Below are 25,599 nucleotides of genomic sequence, written 5' to 3'. Positions count from 1 at the left end.
AATTGTAATTTACCACTCATAATTATGCAATTAATTATAACACTTCACATAATCCCAAATAGTACAGGACAACATCCATTAATCGCCAAAACAACACATCGTCGCACAAATTAACTCAAAACGATTCAATTTTGCATTGTCACCCTCGCTAGGGGACCTATAGCTCGCTGGGCGAGCACTCGCTAGGCAAGCTCTTCCCTCAATGGACGCACACCACAGAACCTAGAAACCCTAACTCTGAATATCTTGTTGGGCCAGACATCTCTCGCTAGGCGAAGTTCGTCCTCGTTGGGCGAGATCGCTCAGACCAACAACACTAAAAACACGATTTCCACCATTGGAGCCTTATCAAAACTCAAATTTTGACCCTAATTAATCCCAAATGCTGAAATTCAACCGTACATATTAATACAATATTAAAACACTCAATTAGGCACACATTAACATATATTATGTTGATTTGATTCAAAATCATCATCACCTTAAACAATTTCAACTCAATTTATAAGAACACAAAATTTCAGAATTTAATCATATAGTTTCACAAGAAATTAACATGAAATCAATACATAAATTTCACACGACAACATCAATCATAATAGAATATACATGTCTTCATAATCAATAGTTCACACATAATCAACAATGACAAAATAAGAGAAAACCTAGAGGAGGAATAAGGAGTTTTCACTACCCTTCATCAATTACATCAATATACGAAGTAGTTTCCTCCTTACCTTAAATTCCTAGCTGCAAATTCTGAATTTGGTTAAGGCCGATGGTTTGAGTTATTCCCTCTTCAAGCCCTAGCCTATTTTTCTTCAAAAACTCTAACTTTACGTACTCTCTCCTCAAAAGATCAACTAATCACTTTTTATCTCTAAGAACCTAATTTAACCTTTTACTAATTATACTCTGGTCCAACTCCTCTTACAACTATAACCACTTCCCTCATTTCTTATTAATTTCTATTTTCCACCAAAAACTTCTATTTCTATTTATTTTAATTAATTAAAAACAACTATTATTTCTAATTATTTTAATCATTCTGTCAATCCACCAATATTCTCACTAGACTCCACCATATGCCCCACATACACATACAACTCATAATATATTTAATTAAAAGTGCACCACATACTAAATAATTAAATAAAAATATAAATAATATGATTAAATAGATTAATCAAATTTTGGGGTGTTACAACTCTCCCCCACTTAGAGAATTTTGCCCTCAAAAATCACCTGAAGGAAACAAAGTCGGATACGACTCTCTCATCTGACTCCACAGCTGCACCATTGTAGTATGGACAAAACCTCACAAGTTCCTCAAACTTGGCAGCATATTCAGCAACAATCATGTTTCCTTTCTTCAACTCAAGGAATTCAATCTCTTTCTTGCTACACACATCTTCAAGTAAGTACCTCTCAAGGAATCACGCTCTAAACACATCCCAAGTGACCTCAGTACCAACAACCTCTAGTCTCTGGCGCGCATTGTCCCACCAGTCTTCAGCTTCCTCAGACAACATATAAGTCCCAAACAATACTTTCTGATCCTCAATACTGGACACCACTATGAAAGTATTCTCGATTTCTCCGAGCCATACTTGAGCACCCTCCGGATCATACCTACCCTTGAACGTTGGCGGATTATTCCTCTGAAATTTCCCCAATCCACAGAACTCATCACTTGCCTGATTCTGCTGACCCTATAGTGCTTGAGCCAATAACTCCAAAGCTTCAGCAATAACACAATCGTTTCTTCCAGCCATTCTACACACCATCAAACAGACAATAGAAGAAACAATGCATCGACAATATACATACACAACTCGCATACTAGAGACAATTAACATGTCAAAAATCTGGATGGATGGACCAACCTGCTCTGAAACCACTATGTAACACCCTAAATCCTGAATCGCAAAATAATGCGAAAATAAAATAATTACACAACAAGAGTGTCACTCAAACACAACAAAAACCTGTTCCGTAACATGGGTTATCAGAAACATGCATCAATTTAAACACCCGTCATCACATGTTTGCCTTAACATAGACTCATCACAACGAAATCAATTAATAGAAACAATTCAACAAATAATAAGTCTCATAACATAAAACATGATCATGGCAAAATGCCTTCAACATCAACAATATCACAAATAGTAACGAAATCAAACAAATTGTTCACCCGCCCAGTGTTACAAATCATAGCAACGGGATACTAAAATAAACGCATAAAATAGGAAAAGGAAGAACAATCTCTATGTCATCCTTTAGCCTATAAGCAGCTACTCAGTTACCTACTCGACTGTATCCCAAGAAGGAGCACATAATCACACAAACAACAAAGGGTGGGAATGCACTCATAATAATTAACGGTGCAAAAGTATGCAAGGTAGCCTAAACATACAACAACAATTATCCGGCACAAATCAATCACATACTTCATTTTTATTCTCATTCATTGATAACAACATAATCATTCAAGACATATGCAGATAAATAATGCAAATGTACTCGATACCAAGACTCAACAATGCATGCGGTACCATTATGGATAACACTAGTCCATCTTGCTCCTGAATCTCCATCATAGGACCAGAGCACACCAGATCGCTAGCATCAACATAGGTAAAACTTCACCGATTTCCATCTAGAACCAGCTACTCTCTCCTGAATCCCCATCATAGGACTAGAGCATACCAAAACTGGACCGGAGTTCGTACACCATGATACATGATTCACCATAACATGTAATATCACAAAACATGTTCACCATGCAATCACCATAATAACCATAACATAATCGTCACACAAAACAAATGGATTAAATCATAACAACATAATAACAACACCATTTATCTCCAAACAGTGGCCAAACAATAGTCTGAAACACAACACAACACCAAAAATCAAAACGACAAAATAATTTTGCACAACTGAGAAAATAACGCTCATTCTGGCTACGTGACGGGTTACCCATCACCAAGGTGATGCCGGTCACCTTCCACATCGTATCACACATCACACATGAGACAACCGTCCTCACCAAACACACTTGGGGACCATGACAGTCTACCCATCAAGTAGATGACGCCCGTCAGCGTCTCCAAATCGATGACGACCAAGGCATCTTCAGGGTGACACCCGTCACCCTGAACCAAAACAGAAACTGCATTTTCTGTAATGGATTTCATAACATAACTCATATTTCACAATCCCTCACCCCAAATTGAACAACAACATGAGGAATAACACCTAACATCCAAACATCAATTATTCATCAATTAACATGCAATTCCACTCATTTAATCATGATTTTGAAATGGTTTATTCTTCAATTTTACAACAACATATGAACACACCTTCATAGCAATTTCATCAATAAGAACATCTAACTTTCATGGTATAAAGTGCACGAATTTCACATATCACATCACATATACCACATAATTACAGAACTCAACACCAATTCATCCAACATTCATCCAAAGGAATAAAGTAAAGAAAATCTAATGGGATTAAGGGTGTCCCTCTACCCAAACATACAATATATACCCTATTAGGAGTAAATCCTCCCCCCCCCTTTACCTTGGATTTTTCCAGCAAAACTCATTAAAGCTCCTTCAATGGCTGTTCTCTCTTTGCCCCAACCCTTTCCTCTTCCTCTTTCACCAAAAACTGTTTTACTTAGAAATCAGCCCAAAACCCTCTTACTAACCTTTTTATTAGTAACCTAATCTTCTTAATTAGAAACTTCCAACACTACCCTCACTTATCCTCTTATTTACAAACATGCCTTTCTCATCTCTAATTTTATTTTAATAAAAATTACTACTATTATTCTCCCTTATTTTTACTATTTTCATTTTCTTATTTTTTCATCAAAATCTCATTCTCTATTTAATTTAATAAATTAAATAAAATGACTACTTCTAATTATTTTTTATTCAATCTATCAATCCCCTATTTCTCACCAGACTCTACTAATATCATTACACCCTCATAACCACATAATTTTATTTTAATTAAAACATAAAATAATCAAATAAAATTCTAAATAATTCAATTCAATTAATTAATCAAATTTGGGGTGTTACAACATACATCACTATCATTTTGTGAATAACTTACAACATACATCACTATGTAGTATTCTCATGGTGGGTCACTCTAGTATAAATATTGCTTATAATATTTATACCTATGTGAAGACTTTATATATCTTATTCATGATCGTGAGAAAGGGTCACCAGTCTACTCGCATAATAGTCTATATTCATCATTGTTGTCTTATTTGACAATAAAGCTTAACTACATATACTTTAATAATAACATCCTTATGTTTAATGAGGTCTCACGATTAAGTAACACTTAATGTACCATTAGACAAACTTATTATTCTAAGGACTTTATCATGTCATGTAAAAATAACACAATAAATACGCTGCCTAGTAATTACATATTAACAAATAATATATATCATACAAAAGAAAATGTAGCCAGTATTGATTAGCTATTAGGGCTCACTCCAACATTGATATCCCACCAGAATATTTGCATGCTAATGGAAATGGGTCATCTTTTTGATGTAATATTCCCATCATATCTCACCGTGAAAAGGAAATCTCAGACCAAGATGCTACATTTAACTCTAATAACGGCTTGCCAATGTGCATGACCTGGGCATACCTCCTTCGAGAGGAGGATGACTTTTCCCATTGCACAATCTCCAAAAATAGTATTAAGTATGTGACACACTTTCTAAGTATCTTTTGGGTCTCTATTTCTTCTTGCATAAGGGATTCTCAAATGAGTTCTTTTAAACTATGGTGGTTTCTCATCTATGTTTCGTGCAACTCCTTGCGCATATCTCCTTAGGCGATCTTCTTATATTAAAAGTTCAATCACTTTCTTCAATTGCTAATAATCATTTATATGATGCTCATTCACCTTAAGATATTTACATCATCTATCTAGGTCACTCCCTATCACCTCTTTTCTTGGCATAGAAGGGGAGGAATGGATCTAGTATGATATACTTCTTGTAGTATTTAACCTCTCTGAGTGTTTAAAGGCATGAAGTTATCCACTGGCCTCTGTGGTAATTTGAATGCATTCGTATCTCGCTCGATCGGGATGAATGACTGAATTACTCTTAGAATAAGATGATTTGGGTTTCCCGATATTCTATTATTTTGCATCTCTCACTCTTGTCTCACCATTACACTCATCTCCTTTCACATAACATTATGCCCTTGCCATTATCTCCTATATTGAGTCTGTCGGCTTCTATGTGAGTGACTCATTGAATTGTCCCATCTTAACACCATTTTGGAAAGATTCGACGAACATTTCTTGATTAGGGTGGATCACCTTAATAGTTTCTTTGTTAAACTTGGACAAATATTCTCTCAGAGATTCAACATTTCCCTGATGAACATTAAATAAGCTAGTGGTCGAGACTCTTTTATGTCTGCTCAATGAAATACTGATTAATCAACTTCCTGGTGAGATCCTAGTAAAAGGTTATATAGAATCTCATTAAGTTCATGTACCACCTCAGAGAGTCCTCTTTGAGTGTACACACCAATAATTTGCATTTTATTGAATATGCTACCCCAATAATGGCCATTTGGATATTGAGGATTGTGACATGTTGTTAGGGATCTCTTTTTCCATCAAAGGAAGTCACTGGGTGTGGTTTGAACCCTTCAGGGATAGACATCTCTTAGATATTAACAGATAGCGGTTGAAGATCAAGAAATTGTTCCTCTTCCTCCTCTAAAATGTGTTAGTGTTGCCTTTGCTGTAAATCTTGCACATCTCCCTACAAAGCTTCATTTTATCGTCGATCATTGTTGTTACTAGTGATATTTCTCACCATTGGATTATAAAACTCTTGTTATGTATTTTAGACAGTGTGATCAATGTCAGTTTTACTAGGGTGCCAAGTGTACTGATAAAAAATGCTCCTTTGTAACTTAGTTGAACGTATAATCAATCAAGCCTTACTTTAAATCTTTGTGTCTAAAATCGTTCACCATTTCATCCTTATCTCCTCCCCCTCTTTTATAGCTCCCTAGCTAGCGATGGGTACCATTTATTTCCTATAAGCCAATCAATACAATTGCTCTTTCATATGATGGTAACCTATATAACAACTATGGCGTCTATTCATTGCTCTCTCTTGCGCGCACTTCAACCAATGAAGTCTTTGTATACATATTGTAACTACTAATTGTGGCTATGGATAAGTCACTGAAGTCAGACTCGTACCCCATCATGTCCTTGTACTAACCACGAGATCGGCCAAATTTCTCCTTCATCAATTTCTTGACAATTTTGTTCTTTCCTTTTCCAACCCTTTCCAATCTCTATGTATGTATCTTGAAGATCACCTATAACAAATGGAATAATAGAAGACAATATAATCATATTAGTACACAATCTCAGAAATACAAGACTTATAAAATCGAACATATCAAAGGCAATATATACATATGAGTACAAATATGTTTGTGAACATTATCGGTAGTAGTACCATTTTATCTTTCCTTTTAATTACACATTATAGTATGTTTGTGAACATTATCCGTAGTAGTAGCATTTTATCTTTCCTTTTAATTACACATTATAGGTTTTTATTTATATGAATAATAAAAAGAATGCATATTTTTCACTGTTCCATAATGAATTGCAAATGAAAGACAGAAAAAGTCAACAATCTCATGGCAGGATCCACCCGAAGTGATGGAACCCATCCAAAAGCAAAACCCCATTCCCCACCTCCATTCCATCCACGTATATCACCTGCATGTCACCAAAACAACCCCACACTTGTCCCTTTGTTAATTTCACATACACTCTACCACCACACCCCCCCTTTATTTTCATTCCCCCCTCTCTCTCTCTCTCTAACAAATCACATTCTCAATGGCTGATCTCAACCAAACCCCACCCCAACCATACAGACCCACCACCACATCGTCATCAAGAAAGCTTCAAAACAACCTTCACGCACCAAACTCAACCCAGCTCGTTGGCATCTTAACCCTTCTCGTTACCGGCTCCATTTTCCTCCTTCTCACCAGTTTAACCGTATCTGGTACCGTTCTTTCTCTCATCTTCTTCTCTCCCTTGATCATCGTTTCAAGCCCGATATGGGTCCCGGCCGGTACTCTTTTCTTCCTCCTCACCGCTGGATTCTTGTCGATGTGTGGATTTGAAGACACAAGATATATGGTTTTGGACGGAGGGAGGAGGAACAGACTTTTCTCTACAATCTTCACTTATATTCAAATGTCTTAATGTTTTACAAAGAGGTCTGGTCCTTATATAGAGATAAGGCCAGACAAGAAAGGACAAGCAATTAAAATGCAGTAATGAATACTATCAGGTCCCTAGGATAGTTTGATTACCCAAGAGAATAAACTTTTGAACTCCCCATACACATTTAAATTTATTCCAACAAAACTCCCCCATAAATTTAAATGCTCTTCCGATCAATCATGCCCAACATCTTCTTGCCTCTATCGAACAGCTCCTTCGATAGTGGTTTGGTCAAAATGTCTGCTGCTTGGTCCTTGCTTGCAACATGTTTTAGTTCGACACTTCCTTCCTTCACGTGTTCTCGAATGAAGTGGAAGCGGACGTCAATGTGCTTGCTCCTTTCGTGATTTACTGGATTCTTCGCTAGTTCGATAGCAGATTTGTTATCAACTCTTATCAATGTTGCGTCTTCCTGCTTCGATTCTATTTTGTTTAGCAATCTCCTCAGCCAAATTGCATGACACACGCACCAAGATGCTGCAACGTATTCAGCTTCACACGTCGAGAGAGTCACAATTGGCTGCTTCCTCGAAAGCCATGTGAAAGCAGTGTTTCCCATGAAGAAAACATAGCCTGAGGTGCTCTTTCGATCATCAACATCTCCGCACCAATCACTATCTGAGTATCCAGTCAGCTTGTACTCTTCTGCCTTCGAATAAAACATTCCAAGTGACACAGTTCCTTGGACGTATCGAAGAATTCTCTTTAAAGCTTTCCAGTGAGCATAGACTGGTTCCTCCATGAATCGACTCACAATTCCCACACTTAGTGAGAGGTCAGGCCTTGTGCAAGTAAGGTATCGGAGGCTTCCAACCAAGCTTCGAAATTTGTTCGCTTCGACGCGTTCTCCCCCATCAAATTTCGAAAGCTTTGCTCCAGGTTCCATTGGTGTCGAGATTGGATTGCAGCTATCCATGTTGAACCTCTTCAGAATATCTTTGGCATACTTTTCTTGAGAGACAAAAATGCCATCTTCTTCTTGTCGAACCTCCAGTCCAAGAAAATATTTCATCAGACCTAAGTCTGTCATTTCGAATTCCTGTGTCATTTCTCTTTTGAATTCTTCAATTAACTGTTTGTTGTTGCCCAGAAAAATCAGGTCATCGACGTAGAGGGCAACAAGCAGCAATCTTTCTCCAGCCTTCTTTACATATACAGCATGTTCATAAGGACATTGCTGAAAGCCATTTTCTTTGAAGTACGTGTCTATTCGAGTATTCCACGCTCTTGGCGCTTGCTTCAGCCCATAGAGTGCTTTCTTCAATCTCAGCACTTTGCCTTCGCTTTCGATCTTCATATATCCTGGTGGCTGTTCGACGTACACTTCTTCTTCGAGCACACCATTCAGGAACGCTGACTTGACATCCATCTGATGTATTGGCCATTTGTATTGAGCTGCATGTGAAATGAGTAATCGAATAGTTTCCATTCTGGCAACAGGCGCAAACACTTCATCATAATCAATTCCTGCTTTCTGCTTATAGCCTTTCGCTACCAGCCTTGCTTTGTATCTTTCGATCTCGCCTTCAGCATTCATCTTCTTCTTAAATACCCACTTCACGCCAATAGTTTGACTTCCTTTTGGTAACTCTGCTAGTTCCCAAGTATTGTTCTTTTCGATGGCTTTGATTTCTTCATCCATTGCATTCTTCCAGTTTCGATTTCTCATAGCTTCTTCGAAACTCACATCTTCAGTATCTGCCAGCAAGCATACAAGGTGTACCTCTTCTGTGTTTTCATACAAATCTTGCAGACTTCTTAATCTGGGTTGTGAAGGCTCATTTTCATCATCGGAATCTTCAGGTTCTATCGAAGTGTCTGTTGGCACAACAACTGGTGCTGCTTCTTCTTCTTCGACGAGAGCTTCAATCGAACTGCTCCAGTCCCATCTGCTTGCTTCATTTACTCGAACGTCCCTGCTTACAATCACCTTTTTGTTTATTGGGTCGAAAAGCCTATAGCCTTTCGATTTCTCATCATACCCAATAAGTATATACTTCTGACTCTTATCCTCCAGCTTCGTTCTCCTTTGATCAGGCACATGTGCATAAGCCACGCTTCCAAAAATTCTAAAGTGAGACACAGTTGGCTTCTGTCCACTCCAGGCTTCTTGAGGTGTTATGTCTCCAAGCTTCGAGTGAGGACATCTATTCTGGACATAAACTGCACATTGTACAGCTTCTGCCCAAAATTCCTTCGACATGTTCTTGCTCTTCAGCATTGATCGAACCATATCAAGCACTGTTCGATTCTTCCTCTCAGCTACTCCATTTTGTTGAGGTGAGTATGCTGTGGTCAGAAATCTTCTTATGCCTTGTTCCTCACAGTACTTCATGAATGCTGTCGAAGTATATTCTCCTCCTCTGTCTGATCGAAGCGCTTTGATGCGTCTGTCAGTTGCATTTTCAACCATCACTTTAAACTTTCTAAATGTCTCGAATGCTTCAGACTTCTCCTTCAGAAAATACACCCAAGTCTTTCTCGAATAGTCATCGATGAAAGAAATGAAGTATTTCTTGCCACTGAATGATTCTGGAGTGATTGGTCCACATATGTCAGTGTGGATTAGTTCCAGAATTTGCTTTGCCTGATATTCTGCCTTCTTTTGAAAGGATGTTCTGGTTTGCTTGCCAAAAACATAGTCTTCACAGAATTTTTCATCGAACTCCACGTCTGGTAGTCCATGCACCATATTCTTCTTCGACAGTCTTCTTAGTCCAGCCTGATGTAAGTGTCCAAAACGCAAGTGCCATAGGGATGCTTGGTCTTCGACATTAACATGCAAGCATTTCTCTCGAATGCTCTTCAGGTTCAGCTTATACATTCGATTCTTCCCCATTTCGACTAAGGCAACTAGACGTCCTGTCTTGTCCTTCAGCTGCAGGTTTCGATCCTCCATGAGTATCGAATACCCCTTCTCTGTTAGTTGTCCCAAACTCAAGATATTTGCTTTGAGATTTGGTACATAGTAGACTCCTTCGATTGATCCTACTACACCTTTTTTCTGTAAGAAACATATAGTTCCTTTTCCTTCGACCTTCACCTTCGAGGCATCTCCAAATGAGACGTGTCCATCTTCGACAGTCTTTAATTCTTTGAACAGGTGTTTGTGACCACACATGTGATTGCTTGCACCTGAGTCGAGGTACCACATTGTGTCACTCTCTGCATCTTCTTCCTTCTGCGCCATTAACAAGAATCCTTCATTCGATTTGGGTGCGAGAGGTCCCGAGTTCGATTCTGATTCTAGGGCAAAGTTAGACGTTTCTTCAACTCTCCTCCTCGATCGACAGTCTCTTGCAAGATGTCCCATCTTTCCACAGTTGTGGCAACTGTAGGAATTGCAATCCTTCGCGTAATGCCCCTGTTTGTTGCACTTATAGCATTCGATACTGTTGTAATTTATTCTTCCACCTCTTTGATTTCGACCTCTACCATGCCAGTTTTGTTGGCTAGATTGTCCTCTATCGAAACTATAGTTTTGGTAGCTTCGACCGCCATCACGTCCTCCATGACCACGTCCTCTCCCTCTCCAGTTTTGAGAGAAGAGTGCCTTTTCATCTCTGCTCGAATCTGCCTCTTCAATTGCCTCTTCTTTCTTTTTCATTTTTCGCTGCTCATGTGCTTCGAGCGACCCAGCAACCTCTTCGACAGTGATTGTCGAAAGGTCCTTTGCTTCCTCTATAGCGCACACAATGTTTTCGAACTTGTCCGTTAAAGATCTTAGAATCTTTTCGACAATTCGGCCCTCTGTCATTGCCTCTCCATTTCGACTCATCTGATTCGCCACTGTCTGCACGCGCGTAATATAGTCCGCTACGGACTCTGTCTCCTTCATCTTCATCCTCTCCATCTCCCCTCGAAGAGTTTGCAATCTAACTTGCTTCACTCTGTCTGCTCCTCTGTACGCTTTCTCTAAAGTGTCCCAGGCCCCCTTCGACGTGGTTGAACCAACAATCTTTTCGAATGCTGATTCATCCACTGCTCTGAACAGCATGTATAATGCTGCTTTGTCTTTCGACCGCGTCTCTTTCAACGCCTTCGTCTGGGCGGCATTGAGACCTGTTGTGTTACCTGGATCTTCAAAGCCATCATTGGTGACTTCCCACGTATCCAATGAGCCCAGCAACGCTTTCATCTGGATGTTCCAATTCTCATAATTGGACTTCGTCAGCCGTGGCAACGGCATTTGACTGGTCAGGCTCGCCATGAGCTCTGATACCAATTTGAAGACACAAGATATATGGTTTTGGACGGAGGGAGGAGGAACAGACTTTTCTCTACAATCTTCACTTATATTCAAATGTCTTAATGTTTTACAAAGAGGTCTGGTCCTTATATAGAGATAAGGCCAGACAAGAAAGGACAAGCAATTAAAATGCAGTAATGAATACTATCAGGTCCCTAGGATAGTTTGATTACCCAAGAGAATAAACTTTTGAACTCCCCATACACATTTAAATTTATTCCAACAGGATTTGCCGTCATCTTGCTTCCTCTTGGTTGTACCGTTACTTTAGAGGTCTTCACCCGCCCGGTTCGGACCGGGTTGATTACGCTAGACACCAGATTTATGATACGGCTTCACATGTTAAAGATTGTGCGAAAGAATACGGCGGGTATTTGCAGAGTAAGGTCAAGGATGCAGCACCCGGCGCTTGAATCAACCGGACCGGTTCGGTTCGGTTATGTCATTGAGCCGAGTTTTTTTGTTGAATGTTATTATATGGCCCCAAACTATGTGTGTCTAAGCAATGGTAGTAGAATTAAGCTATTCTCATATTTATTCTATTTTGATATATGGGTATGAGAAGAATAATCACGAAAATCTTCCGCATTCTGTTGTTGTAAATGTGGAATAATGAATATGCAAATTGATTAAAAGAGTGCTCGTTTTTAAGTACCACTTTATTTGCAAGGAAAATAGAATCCAAAAGAAAATCTACTTTTAGTAAATAAACTACTAGTGCCGAAAGAATTGGATGTAATTTGATTTATTTGTGCAAACTATATAACATGTTGTGCTTCAATAGGCGTTGGTAGCAGGAAAGTATTAACAAGATATGTGTTTTGTTCTGAATTTGGGGGTGTTTATTGTTTTGACAAATAATCTGAATATTGGGGTGTTCAGTGTATTGGCAAATTAGTGAATGATTAGAGTTTGTCTTGAGTTCCATATTTTTAGAGGTTAAGGTATCCGCTTCTACTCCAATCGTGGCTTCCGTTGTTGCCTTAATACTAGAATTGAGGTTAGTAAGCTCCCCTACTCTACTTAATCCGGAAAAGGCCGGTCTTGCCCATCGATAAAACGGTGCCTGTGTATATTTTAGGTCAGTCAAATAGTCATAGTCATGAAATTTTCATTGTTACATATACTTATCGAATCTGTCGCAAATGGTTAAATGTTTGACTATAAAGTCTATTAATCATAACTATTTGACTATAAAGCCTATTAATCATAATTGTTCATATTTGACAAGGGCGGCCATTATAAAGAGGTCCCGGAGAACCAAGGAAAAAGGGACATCCAATGGAACATTCTTTATATAGGATGATTATACTAACTAATTAATTTCTAGTTAGTAACCACATATCGAGTTAGCAGTTGTAACACCCCGAATAATAACACCCCACATAGTTATATAACATAAGTGTCTAACAACATCACTATATATACATGTCTAAAAGAAAAACATAACAATGATATATGATATACAATAGTGTCTAATCAAAAATTAATATATATATATATATATATATATATATATAATATATATATATATATATATATATATATAATATATATATATAATATATATAATATTCATATTTGCATATAATCCACAGCGGAAGATCATGATAATAAAAGTCTTTGAAACACCATCACACAAGCTTGTCCTTGTCTTTAACCCGCAAAGAACTACCTGAAAAACAACAATAATAGTGGGATGAGATGATAATCTCAGTGAATTCCTCTATCTTATGGATCCACTCGACTCTACAGAGTGTCTGATCGATTCCTTAACTCATGCTTCTCAACATTAACATGTGTACTCTTACACAATAGAGAAATACTCAAGTATATAACGAATTATCGCATTGTATAGAAACAAGTACACTTGAGTTCACCAACTAAAATAAATCACTAATATGAAACCGTATCAAGGCATCTTTCCCTGGCCAACCCTACATCTAGGATTATCGACACGAGTCACATATCCTTGTATCATGCCTTGACTTTCTTGTGAATTTCAGATTCTCTATGGGACTCGGATCCACTTCAACAATCGTCGCTCCATATGAGACTCAAGCCCATTTTGAACTTTTTCCTAGTATGAGACTCTAACCCACTTTGAGGTTCATGTCTTTTATGGGACTAATCCATTTGGTTGAACTATGAGACTATAATCCATTTGGTTGATGCGAAGTAATAGTGCATGTATCCCTATTCTTACTTTTCATAAGCATCCACTACAACAAAAAGCACATCTTACCTCATACACGAAGTGAATTGCACCTCAGTTATCCAGACGAGGTAATAAAGGGCGACATAAAAAATTGTCACTTTACCCCTCAGTTTTGAAATGCTCATGAGTTGGATCCCAATGAGATCCTATAAGTAATTTTTAAATGGAGAAAAAACCTATCTCCTCGGCTTTGAAATATAACCGACGGGTAAAACTAGCTTGAGTTTATTATATCTAATGTTGATTTCTTGTATCATTTATCCCTAGTTGAACATATAACTTTTCGAATACAAAATAATTATATGAACAATTATATTTGAAGAAAAAATTACACTAATTAATGTTTTTTTCGGGCATCTTGCAACTCATCATTCATCTCACGTTCTTTAATTATTAAAATCTCTACAATGCTTCTAGTTTTTGTTCAATTTTTTCCCATACTTGCATTCAACAAGTTTAGAATAAAGTTAAACGAAAAATAGAAGCATTTCAGAGATTTTAACGATCAAATAAAGTGAGATGAACGATGAGTTGCAAAATGTCCGAAAAATATCGATTAACGTAAGATGTTTTTCAAATACAATATAATTGTTCATATTACTATTTCCAAAACAATTTAATAGATTATATATTCAAAGAGGGATTAGTGAAACAAATCATCAACATTAGATATAATAAACTCAATTATATTTTTTGTCACTATAATGTCTTCTTTGCATATTCAAAACTTTGCTAAGGATATCAACTAGACAACAACAAACAACAACATCAACAACTCAAAAACAACAATAAATGACAATAACATTAACATTATCTCAATCTAAACAACAACTAACATTATACAACAACTAAAAAAAACAATCTCTCAACAAAAATACAACATCAACAAAAAAAACTTATTTATCTCAAAACATACATACGGTGAAAATATATTACCATGACCATTTATTCACCGTAGTAATATCACATTTTTTACGCGCACTATTTTTATTTTATTTTATTAAGAAGCATTTAATCACGGTTCATAAATCCAACTGTGGTCATAGAATTTGGGTGACAAGTTTCGATTCCCAACATCAATATATTTTTTTTCTTCATTTTTTCAATAAAAATAAGCGCGTGACCCTTAAATTTTTTTGTTATTTAAAAATTGAAAGTATAACAACTATGATAGTTTCATTTAACTGTGGTTATATGTTTCATATTTCACTACGGTTGTTTCTTACAACTGTTGTGAAATTCTTTTCACTTAATAAATATAATAGGAAATTTATTTCGTTCATAACACACAAGGGTGCGTCCTAGCAAATGAGATGACATCGATATCAAAATCTTCATTTATTTTTGGAAACAAAATCTTTATCCTCTTAGACTTATGGTATGTTACCATTATGTGTTTGTTCTCTCTCTCTCTCTCTCTCTCTCTCTCTCTCTCGCTGTGGTAATGGTATTGCTTTCTGAAAGTTTATGTTCTTCGCTAGGGGTACATTCATTTCTTGATTTCTTTTTTTAACATAATGACATTGTGATGTGTATTGTTCATGTTGCCTTGTTCATGTTTTATTTAGATTTTGTGACTATAACTTTGTGTAGTTACAAACTCATTATTGGATTGTTGATTCTAGTTGTAATTATGAATATACATTAGGTTTGATGTTGTTAAAGGAAGTAAATGACAATAAACACTAAGAGAAGGAAATTCTTTTATTCATTAAGAAGGCATTACATTTTGGATCCTAAAAATATTAGATGATTTTATTCTTCTTCAATTGGATCCTCCTTCCTCTTAGGCTTTATTATTGTTATCTCTATTATTCCCACTTTTGAGGGTCTTATGAACCTCAGAAGCTTCCTCGGACTTTTGCTTCTCTTCCTTTGCCTTTTTCTTCATAAGCTTCCTAATCTCCTTCTCATAATCCCTCTTTTGAGCCTTATACTACTTTAATTTACCCATTTTAACTGAAGAGTAATGTGATCTAGATGGTTATGCAAACATCTATTTTTATAAGAATAAATCTTGGACAACATGCAATCTTCCTTGAAGACTATGCATATTGGGAAGCTTTGTCTTTTAGAATCTAACTTTGACTATCTTCGATATTGTGGATAATTGCTTACGTTTTTCTCCAACCATTGAGATTTTGTGAATATTTTACTTATATTTTTACTCAGATTCTCTCATATCTCTTTTTTTTATCTTTTGTGTGTAGATTCTTGTTCTTACGTAACATAAGTGTTTACTTCATATGAAGAACATCAAGAGGGAATATTTGAAAAATAATAAGTAATTATTTTATATTCTTCATTCATAATTTATTGTAAGTTATAATTTTTAAGGTTATTCACTCACGACTATTTTTATTTGGAATTATAGGTGTTTAGAGTCAAGACACCAAAAGACAAGACACTAAGACAATAATATAATATCATTTCTAAGGTTATTCACTCACAAATTGATGTATTGTTGTTCCTGGTCTGATACGATTCAGAAATATTCAGATTATAAAAAAAAAGTTGTCACAATAATTATTTAATTCAACCGTTGTTATAAGTAGGCGCTACTTAACTTATATAAACGGTCACACGCCCGTTGTGGAAATCAGTACACATACAATCACACCTTACCTAACAACAGATATATAACCATAATTATATGTGTTTCACAACCATCATTATATTCCTTTTCCGTAGTAGTGTACCAACACTCCCCTTGATTGGGATCCGACTTGTTCATATTTATGCAACTCGGCATGATTGTTCCTTCCTACTCGACCTCAACAACTCGGTCTTGGGAATTTCGGGATGTACATAAGCCCCCCCCCCCCCCCCCCCCCCCCCCCCCCCCCCGATCACGAGGTCAAATGAGTTGAAGTGTTTAGACAGAAAAGTAATGAAACAAGTGTCTTTTATATATATAAGCATTTTTTATACTATTTTCCTTTTCTTTTATATATATATACACCAAATGCATCCCTTTGATAAAGGCATATAAACAAGTGTCTTATCTACCAAATGCATCCCTTTGATAAAGGCACATATAATTTTATCCATGACCACATCTAGTTTACTAACCATGACCTTCTCTCTGCCACTTCCCAAGAAATGAGATAAACCTAAACACCATAAGTTGAACTAGACTCCATTTTCAGGACAAGGGTTATGATATGCGGAAAGAAGCTCTGAGGCAATTCAGCATGGGTGAAGAATTGATCGAACATTATCCCAATCTTTGCCTTTAATAGGGACCAACACCTCTTTATAAAAGAGAAATTAATATCTTTTAAGCTCAAAATATTATTACCCTCTGTGCTAATCACCACGGATTGTACCTCGACAAGCTCATTAGAGGCCTTCAAGACAAAATATCAACGATAATTAATCCAAAAATCTCAACGATAATTAATCCAAAAATCTCAACATCATCCAAAATCAATCTGTTTTGCATAACCTCAAAGAACCGAAGAGAGAAACACCTCAAAAAATTTAAATATCATCTAGAGTCGATATGATCAACATGACCTCAGAGTGTGTGTTTGGGAAATTTGAAAATCATGTTTCACAAAAGCTACCTATCAGTTTCTCAAAATCACAGTAAAAAATACTCTAAAATTGCGGCAACACTAGCCCACCGGGTTACCAAACAAAGGCTAATAATTAAAGAGGGAAACACCTCACAATCTCTTTGTTAAACTTGTACCTTGCATTACAAGTAATCTGCCCAGCTAAATCAATCTAACTGTCATGACCTGCAACTTACTCAACAAGTCAGCTCTAGTCATTTTGTGTGATTAGCTAGACTTGCTATTGTATGTTAGTAAAGATTATCATAATGGTTGTTATAGTTAATCAGGTAGTTGAAATATATATATATATATAATATATATAATTATATATATATATATATATATATATATATATATATATATATATATATATATATTGTAAATAACTAAGAAATTAAAAAAATTGTTCTTTCATTGGTCAAGTTTGTTATCCATTATCTTCATTTTTTGCTTCAGTTCTTCTTGTAGATGAAGAAATTCATGATGGTATCAAAGCTCTTTTGAGGATTGTTCATCATAGTTTATGGTACTCTGAATAAAGTTAATCCTCATTCGGTTGTAGATCCTTCACAGAATCTTGGAAAGGTGTATTATGTTCATACATATGATGGATCTTTTTATGTGCATTCAAACCAAATCTTAGCCATTCTAACTACCATGCTTTGGCTCAATCTATAAGGAGATCTCTTGGAAGTAAATTTTTATTTTATTTTATTGATGGATCTATCGATATTCCTACCGAGTTTGATCAAAATTTCAAGGCATGGAATCTATGGAATATGGCAATCTGTTCTTGGATTATGAACTCAGTTGAATATTACATTTCTCAAAGCATTTTTTCTCAAAAACACCATTAATGTGTGGAATGAAATTACATGTAACTAACTAAGAAATTAATAAATTTCATTCTTTCATTAATCAGGTTTGTTATCTCTTCTCCATTCTCTTCGTTTTCTGCTTCGGTTCTTCTTGCATATGAGAACTTCATGACTCATAACAAACTTCCACATGAATCTAGTTAATATTATTTGAATGACAAATATTAATAACTAGTGGTAAAAAATCAATGGTGAGAGTTGAGACTGTAATCATCTTTATTAAATCACCTTACCACAATGTACACGAGTCTAATTACTTCAAGATACATAAATGGTTTGTGTGTAAGAGAAGCAATTTCTTATTAAGGAATGATAATAACAACGAAATTCATAAGAACAGATTCTCCCTCTCTCTATATGAGACTATAATCTAATGCCAATCAAATTATATGATATTATAAACTAGTTTGAAAGTTCAGAATTAGGTTGCGTAAAAGAAAAGGTTCTAGATTAGGCACTGATGTAGACAAATAAAATAATTTCTTAATGTTTATGGCTTTGTCTTTATCGTACATGACTAGGTGAGGGAGACATGAAATCTTTGCATATTTGACTCCTTCCTTCATTGCTCAAACTAAAAGCATAGTTTGACAACAACAACAAAAAAATCAATAAAAAGGATAATTTCAGCATGTTGAATGAGTCCGACACACTTGTTCTTCGATATTGATTCAAGGTCTGTGTCAACTACACAGGATACGTTGAAGTCAACTATCGACTTACATTTGACCAGAATCATTAACACCATGATAATGTATTTTATTATTTAAGTCAAATGATTTTCAATGATTTATTTAGTGTTAGTCATGTTTATTAAAAAAATTGAGTAAAGAAAGAATAAAATAGGTTTTCTTCGTTCTCTTGATAATTGAACAATTAGATGAAGCTTATTATTTGCAACTTGTTCCGATTTTTTAAATTGTAGATTATACTTGATCAAATATCAGTTTTAATAAATTTGGAACCTTCAATTTGCAACTTGTTCCGATTTTTTAAACTAATGAAATACTCATTTTGCCATTAGATCTATCTAACGCGCACGCTAATATCATACACTTACTACACATTATCTTTTTCTCAACTCCAATAGATAACAGTTCCACTCTCAGCTCCGCCGGGAACGGCATTGTTCCCACCGCCGCTGTACAAAAGACACGCTATTGCTTCGAATAAATATCTTGCCTCAAATCTCTTTGCGTGTTTCCTCTCTTGCTGTCCACCTCAGTTCTCTCCGCCGCCGCCGCCGCCGCCAAACCCCTTCCCCGACGACCTACTTTCATATAGTACCTCCTGCTACAGGTCCTTCTCAAATTCATGATAAGGGTAAATTGGTTAATTATCACACTATTTCAGAGCTTTTATATTAAACCATGAATTATGCATAAGCTTAAAAAAAATTGTTGATGATTTTTTGATGCAGAAACTCTTCTGCAGAACTTGTAAACATGATTATATGAGAAAGAGTTCTAAAAGTGCAAGTACCTACCAAGCACTAGAGTCATTAAGCAGAAAGAATGGATTAATGGAAAAGCCAACAGAGTATGTTCTTTGTAATTCACTTAGTTCTTGTGCAAAAACCATGAATTGGCATTTTGGCGTACAAATCCACGCATATACGATTCAATCAGGATATGAAGATAATCTGTTCCTTAGTACTGCGCTTGTTGATTTCTATGCAAAATGTTTTTGCATTGTGGATGCAAGGAAGATATTTAGAGCCATGAAAGTGCATGATCAAGTATCATGGACTTCACTTATTGTTGGATTTTCAGCAAATAAATTAGGAAAATAGGCGTTCTTCTTATTCAAAGAGATGTTAGGAACTCGTATTATGCCTAATTGTTTTACCTTGACTAGTGTCGTTAATGCGTGCGTGGGGGAAAATGGAGTCGTTGATTGTTGTCCAAGTCTTCATGTTCATGTTGTCAAACGAGGATTTGATACTAGCAATTTTGTGATTAGTTCATTAGTTGATTGTTATGCGAGTTGTGGACGGATTGATGATGCTGTGTTGTTATTTAATGAAACTAGTGAGAAGGATACTGTTATATACAATACAATGATCTCTGGATACTGTCGGAATCTGTACAACGAAGATGCACTGAAACTATTTGTGGAAATGCGGGGGAAAAATATGAGTCCTACTGATCATACTGTATCTTCGATTTTAAGTGCTTGCAGCCGTCTCGCAGTGCTTGTAGAAGGAAAACAAGTGCACTCTCTGGTTATTAAAATGGGTTTTGAGAATGTGTTTGTGGACAGTACTCTGATTAATATCTATTCAAAGGGTGGCGACATTGATGAGGCTCGACGTGTGTTGGATCAGACTTCTTGGAAGAACACTGTGTTGTTGACATCCATGATCATGGGTTATGCTCAATGTGGAAGAGGTTTAGAGGCTTTGGGATTTTTGATTATTTATTAACCGAGCAGAAGTTAATTCCTGATCATGTCTGCTTTAGTGCTGTCTTATCAGCTTGTAGTCATGCAGGATTTATTGACAAAGGGGGAGGAATATTTCAACAAAATGAGAACAGATTATGGGTTGTCTCCTGATATAGATCAATATACTTGCTTGATTGATCTTTATGCTAGAAATGGAGATTTAAGGAAGGCAAGGGATTTAATCGAAGAAATGCCTTATGATCCTAGTTGTATAGTATGGAGTTCCATTTTGAGTGCCTGTAAGATTTATGGAGATGTTGAGCTTGGAAGAGAGGCTGCTAATCAGCTCATTAAGATGGAACCGTGTAATGCAGCTCCATATTTAACTCTAGCACATATCTATGCAAGAAAAGGTTTATGGAACGAAGTCTCTGAAGTTAGAAGCCTTATGCAACAAAGGGTTAAGGGAAAGTATGCATGGAGTTGGGTATAGGTAGAGAGAGATGTTAGAATATTATAAAATATCTTAGGATCAGATTTTATGTTACTCACTTCCCGTGGAATGCATGTTCCAATTTATGATGAAAAAAGCTATTACTTTCATGCCACTAATCAGTGCATGACTGTTGATAATTAGTTGATTACAAACAATGGTTGAATTTCACTTCCTGGGCACCATAGAGATTGCCTAAAGCACACTCTTTGTGGATCTGTGTTATTTTACAGATCTCAGGGATTTGTTAAGTCTACTGTTTGACTTGGAGATAATGTTTTCGAGGTGATTGGAAAGCTAGTAACAAAGCCTGTGAAATATTTATGCCAGCAAAATCAAAGGGGATTTAGGGTTTTTGAAGATTCAGCAATAAAAGACTAAGATTTTGAGATTTAGGGCACCTTACCTGGAAATGAAATTATTGTTTTCGTTATCAATGTTTGATGTTCGTAAAAAGGTTCGAAAGCTCGAACTGTATTTCGGTCGTGCAATCGATTATGTTCTTCCGTTGCAAGTATTTAACGTGGAAAGATTTGATTCATTGTGTGTTTTGCGTATGAAATCGGTTACTGTGACCGAAGAGACGCTGGAGTATTTACTGTCTGATTGCCCATTACTTGAAACATTGAGTTTGATTGATTCAGAAGTTCCGAAAACTATGAAGGTTTCAGGTTCAGGTTCATCATTGAAGTTGAAATGTTTAGAGCTGGTAAGATGTTTGGAATTGACAAAAGTTGAAATATTTACTGAGAAATTAGTGTCATTCAAATACTATGGGCCTAATTTGGAGACAGAATTCAAGAGTGTTTCAAGCCTTATGGAAGCATCTTTTGGAGGATCCTTTGTGGAGTTTGTTAGAGAAAGCTTTATGTTGCAAATAAAAGTGCTTAAATTGGATATTACACAAAACTCACCTGAAGTGGTAAATTTCCTGCATACCCTTCTTTTCTCATGCTTGTTTGCTTAGTGATATTCAGACACCTCTGTAAAAAGCGTGTGCTTGTATCGACACGATACGGTGTCGATGTGTCAGTGTCGTGTCCGAGATGACTTTTTTACTTTCGAATATTCAGATTTATTGGTTAAGTCAACTTCCCATGTTGAATAATCTCAAGGATTTGGAGTTGGTGGCTTGTGGTGATGATAGCATAATACTTGGTGCTTGTGTTATTTTATTGAAAGCATCACCTTCACTATGTAGGTTCACAATCAAGGTGAATATATATATCCTTGTGCTTCTAGCTTTTTTCTGTCAAGCATTCAAGCATTCTCTGAAAACTTCTAGCATCATATTTTGTGCTTGCATCAAGCATTATTTATGCGCAAAAGCTAGGACAGTTGTGAATTTGAAACTGATTTTTATACATGTTGCAGATGCTAAATACAGAACCTACTTTTAGAACAGAACACAAATTTCCAAAGGAATGTCAATACAGTATTAAGGAGTTGGAATTGGTTGGATTTTGTGGTGCAGCATGTCAAGTTGAATTAGTTATGCACATTCTTGAGAATGCAGTTGAACTCATGAAAATAACTATTGATACAAGGTTACCAACTAAACCAAAAGTGCGGCTACTGGGCGAGGAGCAATTCAAAACTTGGAATTGTGAAGAAAACAGAAAGCATGCTTTGCGACTGAAGGACAAAATACCGCCTTCGATTGAATTTGTTTGTCTTTGACGATATAGGATTACCTCTTGTAGAATTGTAAATCTCGCCGAGTTGTGAGACTTAGAACATTATATAAAGCTCAACAATATTTATTGAATGTTACAACATTTAATTAACTGATAACATTCCAACATTCCGTGATCGGTCCACAAACAACTGAAACTACTCTATCATTACAATCCAGTTCCTAAACAACCAAATCGGAAATAACAGAGAAAAGACAATCATGTCTTCTAGCGAAACAAAGCATGTCGTCTTATTGCAATCAAATACATGCTTTGGAATGAGATCAATACTTAAATTAAATGCCCTGCTCAAGCATTGCTCTGACTCTCATTGGAAGGCCGTAAAGTCGGATAAAACCAGCAGCATCAGCTTGATCATATACATCGCTGTCCTCGAATGATGAGATATCTTGCCTATAAAGGCTGAAGGGACTCTTCCTACCTGTTACAGTAACAGACCCTTTGTACAATTTCAAAGTCACAGAGCCTGTTGTGGTCTCTGTAATCTTCTGCATAAAGGCGTCCATGGACTCACGGAGTGGATCAAACCATCTTCCAGCATACACCAACTCTGCATACTTAAGGGCTAATGAATCTTTGACCTGTATTGTTTCTCGGTCAAGTGTCAAAAACTCCAACTCCCGTGCGGCAGCGAAAAGGATAGTTCCACCAGGAGTTTCATAAACTCCGCGGCTCTTCATGCCTACAAGCCGATTCTCAACCATGTCAATACAGCCAATTCCATGCCTTCCACCTATCTCATTGAGCTCAGTGAGTAAAGTTGCTGGTGAAAGCGTCTTCCCATTGAGTGAAACAGGAAGTCCCGACTCTATACCAATTTCCAAATACCTGCAAGACATAGTGCATGATTTGAAAAATGTAAGGTTCAACTTCGAAAAAATAATTCCAGGGTGCAGCCTTTCTAGAAGGCATAACAGAAACTTGAAGCTGTTTATAGAGTGAATTAGTAAAACTACAAGAAAGCTTACTCAGGTTGATCTGGAGCATCCTCTGGGTCTACAGATATCATGTACATATCCTTTTGGGGCTCATTAGCCGTGTCTTCCAAAATATCACCCTTCAAGTCACAGATAGCATACGTTAGAGAAACAGTAACATGTTACTCCCAAAGTATATTTTTGGGAGCTACACTTCATAATGCATAATCCTAGGTCAAACTAAAGATAAGCAAGTTCTGACAATGCAGCATAGAAATGATGCAGTGCATTCCCTTTAATGATTCATATGCTCTCTAGAGACTGGGAAAAAAATGATAGGCTTTCTTGAAATACTTATAAATATGGTTCACACAATGCATACCTCGTGGCTAAGATGCCATAGGTTCCTATCCCTGCTATATATGGATTTCTTTGTCAGTGGAACAGGAACATTGTGCTTTTTAGCATACTCAATGGCATCTTCTCTCCCTGTAATATCCCACTCCCTCCATGGAGCCACAATGTTTAGCTTCGGGTTCAGCGCAAAGAAAGTGAGCTCAAATCGAACCTAAAAGTTGATTTAAAAAATGTGAGATTAATATAATCTGCATGACATAGTAATGTACTTATAATGGTGAGACATGCCTGATCATTTCCTTTCCCTGTACACCCATGGGCAACAGCATCAGCTCCAACTTCTTTGGCAACATCCACCATGGCCTACCAGTCAGCACGCATTAATCAATAAGCAATGACACATACGCGCACACACACACACACACACACACACGACACATACAATTATTTAAAGAATGCAAGTCCAACACTGATACATGTCGGACACCAGACATGTGCCTTTAATATGAAGTGTTGGTGCAGGATATTTGATATTTACAAGCGAAAAGGTTTTACCAATTGAAATGAAATATCAAACTTCAAGCAAAAGTACCTTTGCAATTACAGGACGGGTCATTGAGGTCCCAAGCAAATACTTCCTTTCATAAATGGCACCAGCACGCAGGCAAGGAAATACGTAATCTTTAACAAATTCCTCCTGCAAGTCCTTTACAACTAATTGAGAAGCCCCGCTGGCTTTGGCTTTGGCTTCTGTACAGCATGATACATTACATTAAACTATCAATGTAATACATTAATGTATTTTTAAACAACAAAAATAAAACCATTTAACTTATCTAAGTTAATGAAGTGAAAATGAGCCAAAGTCAAGATATACCTAAAAGTGACAGTAACGTTGCATGTTAATTAAGTACTGTCACCCTCTTCTATCACTATTTTGGCTTCTTCTCAGAGCTTGAAGGGCTATTATCTGTTGCAGAAGCAGCTGCTAGTTCCATCAACCTCTCATAATCTATCTCAGTCGAATTAAACTTAAACTTGACACCAACCTGAATCCATGACTTGATACAAAGAATAGCTTGTGTGCTATCATGCTGCATACAGAATCGCTACTTGTCAATTTCATCACCCTTGCCACAGAAAAGTTCTTCAGGCACTATTGACGTTGCCTGCACTGCCAAAAAATCTCTAGCCATCAGAGAAAGTCGAGGGTAGCGTGTACTGTTTATCTTCCACCACTCTAGAACATCTGTTACTATAGGAGCTGGAGCTTCTGATAAGTACTGCGTAAGCTCATCAGTTGCAGAACTCAGGTTTGTCCTACGTTTTTTGCGAGCTATTTCCTCGGCAAAGGAAACAATTCCTCCATCTTCAATTTCTTGAGCATTGTAACCAGAACTCATGGAGGAGAAATGGTTAACAGAATAATTCCTGATAAAATGCGTTCTGGCTTCGTCCAGAAAACTTTGCGAGTTTAAACTATCAGGGATCAACTCTCCCT

At 36.6% G+C, this 25,599-nt stretch overlaps 3 protein-coding genes and 1 pseudogene across 3 annotated transcripts; 3 read left to right on the top strand and 1 right to left on the bottom strand.

Annotated features, from left to right (window-relative positions):
* Positions 1 to 21,152, top strand: part of LOC127120022 (pentatricopeptide repeat-containing protein At2g13600-like) — a 29,727-nt pseudogene extending 8,575 nt beyond the window's left edge.
* Positions 6,749 to 12,247, top strand: LOC127120026 (oleosin G). Its single transcript, XM_051050410.1, has 2 exons — positions 6,749 to 7,237; positions 11,816 to 12,247. Exons 1-2 carry the CDS (start codon positions 6,946 to 6,948, stop codon positions 12,001 to 12,003), a joined length of 480 nt encoding a protein of 159 aa, XP_050906367.1. The 5' UTR covers positions 6,749 to 6,945; the 3' UTR covers positions 12,004 to 12,247.
* A 387-nt stretch (positions 21,153 to 21,539) lies between the features above and the next one.
* On the top strand, positions 21,540 to 22,895 carry LOC127120025 (uncharacterized). The gene is made up of 3 exons (XM_051050408.1): positions 21,540 to 22,049; positions 22,201 to 22,341; positions 22,502 to 22,895. The coding sequence occupies exons 1-3, from the start codon at positions 21,540 to 21,542 to the stop codon at positions 22,805 to 22,807; spliced, it is 957 nt and encodes a 318-aa protein (XP_050906365.1). The 3' UTR covers positions 22,808 to 22,895.
* On the bottom strand, positions 22,769 to 25,000 carry LOC127123578 (argininosuccinate synthase, chloroplastic; the record flags this gene model as incomplete). Its single annotated transcript, XM_051053783.1, has 6 exons — positions 22,769 to 23,652; positions 23,793 to 23,881; positions 24,124 to 24,309; positions 24,387 to 24,461; positions 24,691 to 24,848; positions 24,976 to 25,000. Coding segments are annotated over 6 exons (1,086 nt in total), but the record flags the coding sequence as incomplete, so codon positions are not given.
* Between the last annotated feature and the right edge of the window lie 599 nt (positions 25,001 to 25,599).

Source organism: Lathyrus oleraceus, chromosome 2, assembly GCF_024323335.1.
Source record: "Lathyrus oleraceus cultivar Zhongwan6 chromosome 2, CAAS_Psat_ZW6_1.0, whole genome shotgun sequence".
Lineage (NCBI taxonomy): Eukaryota > Viridiplantae > Streptophyta > Magnoliopsida > Fabales > Fabaceae > Lathyrus > Lathyrus oleraceus.
This window is presented reverse-complemented; position numbering and strand designations above follow the sequence as displayed.